The sequence below is a fragment of the Alexandromys fortis genome, unplaced genomic scaffold (genome assembly GCF_014885135.2).
Source record: "Alexandromys fortis isolate MF-2015 unplaced genomic scaffold, M_Fortis_MF-2015_v1.1 scaffold_90, whole genome shotgun sequence".
NCBI lineage: Eukaryota > Metazoa > Chordata > Mammalia > Rodentia > Cricetidae > Alexandromys > Alexandromys fortis.
This window is the reverse complement of record NW_026067985.1, coordinates 289,203-297,208: the sequence shown is the minus strand read 5'-3', so window position 1 is coordinate 297,208 and position 8,006 is coordinate 289,203. Positions and strand designations below refer to the sequence as shown.

The 8,006-nt window shown below is 53.2% G+C and overlaps 1 protein-coding gene across 1 annotated transcript in view; it reads right to left on the bottom strand.

The window, feature by feature from the left end:
- Positions 1-7,202, bottom strand: part of Plbd2 (phospholipase B domain containing 2) — a 19,822-nt gene extending 12,620 nt beyond the window's left edge. The window contains exons 1-2 of the mRNA XM_050158868.1: positions 6,898-7,202; positions 1,751-1,844 (exon numbers count right to left, since the gene is read on the bottom strand). Coding sequence (XP_050014825.1) covers positions 1,751-1,844; positions 6,898-7,172 — 369 coding nt within the window. The 5' untranslated portion in view covers positions 7,173-7,202. The remainder of the gene's footprint in view (positions 1-1,750; positions 1,845-6,897) is intronic.
- Positions 7,203-8,006: the final 804 nt, after the last annotated feature.

The following is an 8,006-nucleotide window of genomic DNA, read 5'->3' as shown; positions in this document are numbered from 1 at the left end:
GGGGGGGGGGGGGGGGGGGGGGGGGGGCACACCCTGTAATCCCCGCAGTCAGGAGACTGAGGCAGGAGGATCTAAAGTTAGAAGTCAGCCTAGATCACACAGTAAGAGCCTGTCTCTAAAAACCTTAAAAGGGGGCTAGAGAGATGGCTCCATGGCGCTTGCTTCTCTTGCAGAGGGCCAGAGTTCAGTTTTCTACACCACTGTAACTCCAGCTCCAGGAGCCGACACTCTTCAGTCTCCTTGGATACCCACATGCTCTTACACGCACACCAATATAAACAAAAATAAGTCTTTAGCCAGGTGGTGGTAGTCCATGATTTAACCCCAGCACTCAGGAGGCTCTGCAGAGGCAGGCACATCTCTGTGAGTTCGAGATCAGCCTGGTCTACAGAGTGAGTTCCAGGATAGTCAGGGCAACACAGAGAAACCCTGTCGCAAAATTTCAATAAATAAATAAAAAAAGTAAGTAAATAAATCTTTCAAAAAATACCAAAGGGGGAGAAGACATGAAGGCAGAGGGGAATCGTGGACACTTTAGGCGAGAGAGAAAAGGGGCCACTTGGAGGTGTGTAGTTCAGGAATGCAGCAGGGGACACAGGTAAAGTACAAAAACATGTATGTATAAAAATGTCATTCTGGGGCCACTGAGATGACTTGGCAGGTAAAGGAGCTTGCCACCAAGCCTGATGACCTGAATTCAGTCCCTAGAACTCACATAACGAAAAGAAAACAGACTCCAGAAGGTTGTCCTCTGACCAATACGCATGTATCCTGATGTATGTGCACCCACCCACACATACAGACACAGACATGCACACAGTAAACAGTGACGATCAATTTTAATGTCATCAAGAAATCCATTATTTTGTACCTTAACGAAAAACCATTTTCTGAGGATATACAAATACAAAAGGAACAAAAAACATTACGCCTAGTGATGGTCATAAGAAGGTCGCACTTCCCAGCACGCACAATAAACCCTGGGTTCCATCCCAGCGCTGTATAAATCGGGTGGTGACACACTACTGTAACCCCAGCACTAAGGAGAATCAGGGACATCCTTGGCTACACACCGAGTTGGCAGCCAGCCAGGGCCACGTGAGCTCTATCTCAAATCAAACAAAACCAGAAGGAGGTCGGCATCTCCCGCTGTATGACTGCACTTCTGTGAGATGTTTGGAGTGTTAGCCTGATAGGTTCCTCCTGGGTGATAGATACACTCTAGAACTGGACAGTGGTCCAACTGCACAACCTGAAAGGTGTACCCAAAACCACTAGACTGCACTTTCTTCCTACCTTCCCCTTTTTGGGGTATGGTCAAGACTGTTCCTGAACTCCCAATCTTTGTCCCTCCCTCCCCTAACTGCTGGGACGACAGGTATGAGGAATGGCCTAGGGGTTTTTGTTTCTTTGTCTCTAGCCCAGGCTACCCTCAAACTCATCAATCCTCCTGCTTCAGCCTCCCAACTCACACAGTAACAAGTGTGTTCCACCATGTCCAGCTTCATGTGCTATTTTGAAGCACAAGCTTTTTCTCCCCGCCTACATGGAGGGAGGAGGAGGGGACAACAACAAACAACAAATGACTTAGCAGGAGGAAGCTAGAGGGCGGCTCAGCAGTTAAGAACACTGGCTGCCCTTCCAGAGGACCACATTCAGCATAAGCATCAACCCCACTGAAGGCCCTGAGGATGTCCTGGCTTGGCTGGGGGCAGGCAGGTAGGACCCCAGGCTCCCCACGAGACCTTACCTCCTCGGACACAGAGGCCTCCACCACACCAGCTGCATAGGCCTGCAGGCTGTCATTGTAGCTTCCATTTGTGCCCAGGTCCAGATAGGCCCACCTGGGGGAGAGGAAGGACATTCAGTCAACAGCAGGGCCCTGCAAAGCCAACCTTCACAGCTAGACCCATGGCTGCAGGCACTCTGGGGTCTGGCTTTCCATTCCTTATGCCACAGATGGAATCCAGGACCTTATGTGCCAGCAAGGGCTTCAGCTCCGTTTCTGTTCTGTCTGTTTTTCAAACAGGGTCTCACTATGCAGCCCAGGCTGGCCTGGAATGCCAATCCTCCTGCCTCAGCTTCCTGAGACCACAGGTGTATGACACCATGCCTGCCCAGCCTCTAGCTTTAGACCATGAAAATGGCCTAGTGAGTAGCAGTGGCCCACACAGATGTCGGCCGGCCAGCCTGCCTGCACCCGCATGCCCACTGGGCTAGATACCCAAGATAGGAAGTACTGGGTCATAGGATGGATTCCACAGACTAAACCTGCCTCCTCTGCCCGCCTATGCCAATTGATGTCCCCAGTCATGATGGCCGGCACTTCCTAAGCTGTCACTATCTAGCAACCCCACCCGGTTTGTCCAGTGGCAACTTCACAGTCCTTCCAGGCAAGCACTGCTAATGGTCCCATCACATGGAGGAGAGGACTGAGTCCAGAGTTTGCCATCATGTGATGCATGCACTGTGTCCTCGCTCTTTACTGTGAGGCTCTGCAATGTCTCCACCCACAGCCACACGCCCCGCCCACACATCCACCTGTGCTGGATCACACGCGTTGCTTGCTTTGCCCAGTGGGGCAAGAGAAGAACTTAGCGCTGTTAAGGAGATCAAGAGGCCTCTGACTCCCCCACTGCCCTCCTGTGCCTCTGCCGCTGTCATGGAAGGACATCGCAGCCAGTCCACAGGTCCCAGGAATGGAAGGTCTGCAGACCCGAGGCCTGCAGGACATACAAAGGCCCCACAGCTTAGCTCCATAAGCAGCAGTCCTGGACCATTTCTTATGAAGCACTGTTGTCCAGTGCTGACTGATATACTTGTAGGGTCAGTGGCCTCCAAGCACGGAACAAGACTTCTGTCGAGTCAGGCTACCGTCTCTATTTACTCACGGAGACCTGGATGTCCACAAAGCTCCACTTCCCCAGATGGGAGTGCTATAAATTATCACCTCAACCCTTGTTCTCATTTTCTTAATAGAATTGTCATTAAAATATCTCTCCCAGAGGCTGAAGAGATCGCTCAGCAATTATGAACACTTGCAGAGGACCCAAGATCAGTTCCCAAAACCCACATTAGGCAGGATCACAAGAGCCTGGGAGTCTAGTTCCAGGAGATACAACTCCCCCCAGGCCTCTGCAGACACCTGCATGCACATAGTACATAAACTCACATAGGCATGCACACACGAATAAACAAACAAATATTAATAAATGTTTTTAAAAGAACTCCATTGAGTTGGGGTGCAGCTCAATTGGTAGAGTGCTCGTCTAGCATGCACCAAGCCCTGGGTTCTGTCCCCAACCCTTTGTAGACTGGGCATCTGGTCACATGACTATAACCCAGGAGGTGGAGGCAGGAGGATAACAAGTTTAAAGTCATCTAGAACAGTCTGCAGTCTGAGCTACATGAGACCCTTTCTAAAGGAAGGAAGGGAGGAAGGGAGGGAGAGATGGAGGGAGGGACAGAGGGAGGCAGGGAGGGAGGGAGGGAGGGACGGAGGGAGGGAGGAACGGAGGGAGGGAGGGACGGAGGGACGGAGGGAGGGAGGGAGGGACGGAGGGAGGGAAGAAAGAGGGGTGTGTGTTGGAAAGACAGTTCAATCAGTGACATGTTTGTTTATAATTCCAGCACTGAAGAAAGGCAGAACACAGGCAAATATTTGGGGCTCTTTGGTCAGATAATTCCACCTAATCAGTGAGCCCCTATCCAGTAGGGGCTACTTCAGAAGACATGGTGGCCAACACCTGAGGAACAACACCTGAGGTAGACCTCTGGTCTATGCTCCACACGCATGGGCGCGCGCACACACATCAACAACAACACCAACAAAAGCCCAAGATGGAGCTAGAAAGACAGCCCACCAGTGAGGAGCACTTGGTGCTCTTGCAGAGGACCAGGTTTGGTTCCCAGTGTCCCCGCTCTGGCTGACGACTGTCTGTAATTCCAGTTTCAGGGGATCCGATGCCTCTGGCTCCTCAGGCACTGCATACACATGGTGTACAGACACGAAGACAAACACACAAACAGCAGCAGCCCAGGGGAGACATGGGAATAGACCACAGCCCAGTAGGACCTTGAGGACAGCCTGGACTTTCTCACACAAACTTTCCCACTCTTACAACAAACAACAAATGACTTAGCAGGAGGAAGCTAGAGGGCAGCTCAGCAGTTAAGAACACTGGCTGCCCTTCCAGAGGACCCACATGGTGGCTCACAACTACCTATAACTCCAGTTCCAAGGGAGCTGATGCCTACTTTCTGGCTTCTGCAGACACCTGCACACATGTGAACACACATACACACTTCTAAAAATTATCCAAGGAGTTTTTAAAGACAGAATCTTTCCCTGTAACCCACCCTAGACTCATAACAAGATCTGTTTCAAATTTTAAAAATAAAAAGGCCTGAAGGGGTCAGTTCCGCCATAGAGTGTGCTCAGCATGCACACACCCCTGGGTTCAATGCCCACAGTTCCAGAAGGGGAGAGAGAGAGAGGAAAAAGAGGAGGAAGAGCAAGCAGTAGCATGTTTTTAAAAGCTAGGCTACTGCTGAGGTGGGCAGGGGTCTCAAAGGTCTCCCATCACCAACAGACAGGACCTTTAGCTACACAGCAGGCTTCCCTCCAGCCGTCTCTAATGGCTCCCCTTATTGACCCACTTCCCCAGCTGCAGCAGGGTCAGGATGCTCCCTGCTTTCCTAAGCTGCCCTCCTCTGGTGACTGGTTCCAAGCAGAATGGTAGATAGCCTTCTGAGAGGTGGAATCCAGTTGCAAAAGGGAAAAGGGGTGAGGGGCCTGACTTCCCCAGGGCGGAGGCCACAGCCCGCTGGCACAAGCTCCGCAATAGGGCATCTCCATCCACCACACACCAAATCCTAACCGTCTCACGGTGTCAGTTCAAAGTCTCAAGATGGCTCAGTAGGTAAAGGTGCTTTCCACCAAGTCTAACGACCTGAGTTCGATCCCCGGGGCCTGTGAGTTGTCCTCTTCCCTCCACATACATCACAGTACATGTGCCCCTCCCACCTCCTGCCCATAAATAAATGACATAAAACAGCTAAAGGTCAAACTGCAGGAAGGAAGGAGAAGGAGAAAGGGGGGAGGGAATTTACCCTCCAACAATCCAAGAATCGGCAGCGGTGAACCTCCAGAAAGAGGGTGGGCTCTAATTCTAGGAGAGTCTGGCTCCTGACCTCTTCCCTCCAAAAGAGTAAGACAGGCACCCCCAGGTTGGAGCTCCCATGGACCGGGGGACCAGGGCAGGCCAGATGTCTTCCATTTGACCCAAGTACTCAAGAAGCTCCGTTTCCCTGCCTACAAATTGGGGTCCCCCACTATGAACTCCCTGCACTGCTGGAGTCTCAGAGTGAAGGGACGTGTGACATAGGAGAGGAGGCGGAGGGCAGAAAAGATGCCAGCATGATGGGAGGCCTCGGTTTCCCCAATCATAAAACGACCAAAGGACTCTTACTCCTTTCCCTGCTTCACTCCTCCTTCAAACAACAGCAGAGCAGAGCTTTCTAAATCCCAATGAGACTTTGGGACCACCTCGGCCCCATTTCAGGAAAGAGCTCAGAGAAGGGAGCCACTTGCCCTGGGTCACACAGCAGTGGATCCGAGGCTGGAAGAAATTGCTAACACATTCAAGGAAGACCCTCCCCACTATCCTGAGTGCCATAGCTAGAAGCATTCTCAGTCCACTCAGATGTCCTCTGGAGTCCAGAACCCCCTCTCCACACAGTCCTCACACTCTTGTACCTCCGCATCCAAGTAGGGGTTCGTCATGCCCTCTTGGCTCTGCTAGACCAGAACAAAAATGCATGAATCAGCAGATAGTGGGTACCCCCTGATGCCAGCCAGAGCTGTGATTTCCTTCAAAGAGCCAGCAGCCTTCTCGCCCTACATTGGCCACACCCAGCTGTTACCTCTGCAGCGACCTTCCAAGGACCACCAACAACGGAGGTGTCTTTAGCATCTTGTGTTCCCAAAACCTGTGCTGCAGGAGGCTATGTCTTCTGAGCATGAGTAAATCGAGACCTGGTAAGAGGATATGCGGATTCCAGATGCTCTCCCAGAATAGCCTGAATCTGGTGTCCAACCAATTGCTGGCCCTGGCTTCCGGTGGGACGTGTCCATCGTGTGTGTGTGTGTGTGTGTGTGTGTGTGTGTGTGTGTGTGTGTGTGTGTGTGTGTGTATCTCTGCCCGAATCTTGACTGGCACTGGGTCCTTGAGACCACACACCAGGATAAGGTGAGCTTATCCTGACCGAGCACAAGTCATTATTCCTGGTGCAGACCCTGCCACAAGAGCCCATCTTGAAGTTCTGGGTTTACAATGGTGACATGGGAACCCAGACTGGCAGAGGAGCTAGTGAGAGACAAGAGGTTGCAGGGCCAGCCTGTGTTCCAAGTGTGACACCGATGATACTGATGAGCACTTAGCTCTGTAGCATCAGGCCATGAACTTGTCCCCGGATGGGCAGGAGCAGCAACAAGGATACTGACTGTGCTTGTGTTTAGGGACCCTCAACAATCCCTCCGGCCTGGAGCTTGGCTCATTTCTGGAGACCTGACTCTGGAGGGGAGCAAGGGCCTGGCCTCCTGGATAGCTGTCAAAATCACTGAAGAGCCTGGCGTGGTTGCGCACGCTTCAGGTGGGGGAGTCTGTGAGCTGCAGGCCAGCCTCGCCTACACAGTGAGTTCTAGGCCAGTCTGCCCATGCAGTCAGAGAGCTGGTCGCCCGGTCCCTCAGGGAAGATCCCGGTGGTTGGGGGAAGGGAGTTAATGGGTCACCCATTAACCCTGGGCCTGACCCAGCTGTGGACTCCCGAGGTCTGCAACCCCAAGTCCTGTTACCCGCCAGGCCCACGGCGGCGGCGGGGACGGCCAACCCTTACCCGGTCTCGCGGATGGCGTTGGTGAGGTTGGCCCAGGCCACCGCGGAGGGATGGAGGCCGTCCACCAGGCGCAGCTGACCTGACGCGGCGTCCAGAAGCAGCGAGCGGATGCGGGAAACGGGCGGGTCGGGGTTTGTGCGCTGCCATCCGGGCCCCGGCGTGGGGAGGGCTCCCGCTGGGCCGCCCAGCCACAGCCCAGCCAGCGCGGCCAGCGAGGCCAGAGCCAGCGCCCGACCCGCCCGGCCGCCGGGGCTCCCGTCCACGGGTGCCGCCATCGCGAACCTCAGCCGAGCCACGTGATGACGTCACAGGGCGGGGGTAGGGCGGGGCTTCCGACCGGGCTTCCGGAGTGGGCGGGGTCTATGGGCTGGAGGGGGCGGGGCCCTGGCGGGGCACGCCTTAAAGAGTCCAGGCACGCTACTGAAAGCCTGCTTAGTTAGCATCCTCCCCAGGATTGCTGTTCGTTCTTCCTTCCTTCCTTCGTTTGTTTGTTTTGGGACAGGGCTTCTCTGTGTAGCCCTGGCTGTCCTAGAACTCACTCTGTGAACCAGGCTGGCCTGGAACTCACAGAGATCCACTTGTCTGTGCCTCCAGAGTGCTGGGATTAAAGAAATGCGCCACCACCCTCCGACGCATAGTTTTTAAAAATTATATTTCTTCCTCTTCCTCTTCTTTTAATTTTCACTATTTTTACATTTCTTTATTTTAGTTTATGTGTATTTGGTTTGCCTAATGTATGTATGTGCGGCATGTGAGCGCCCCGTGCCCTCAAATGTCAGAAGTCTTTGGATCCCTTGGAATTAGCATTATGATCCTTCTGAGCCACAAGATGGGCTCTGGGAATCCAGGTCCTCTGTAAGATTAACAAGTGCAAGCGCTCTAACTACTGAGCCACCTCTCCAGCCTCGATGGGGGGGGGGGGAATTAGAGGGCGGGGATGAAGGGGTCAGTGAGGGGAAGGACGACACAAGGGTGCAGGTGCCCGTGGAAGCCAGAATAGAGTGTTGCTTTCTCAGTTGTGAGCTGCCTGATGTGGGTGCTGAGACCCAAGCTCAAGCTGCCAAGAGCATCAAGAATTGTGAAACCATCTCCCAGCCCCACATTTCTTT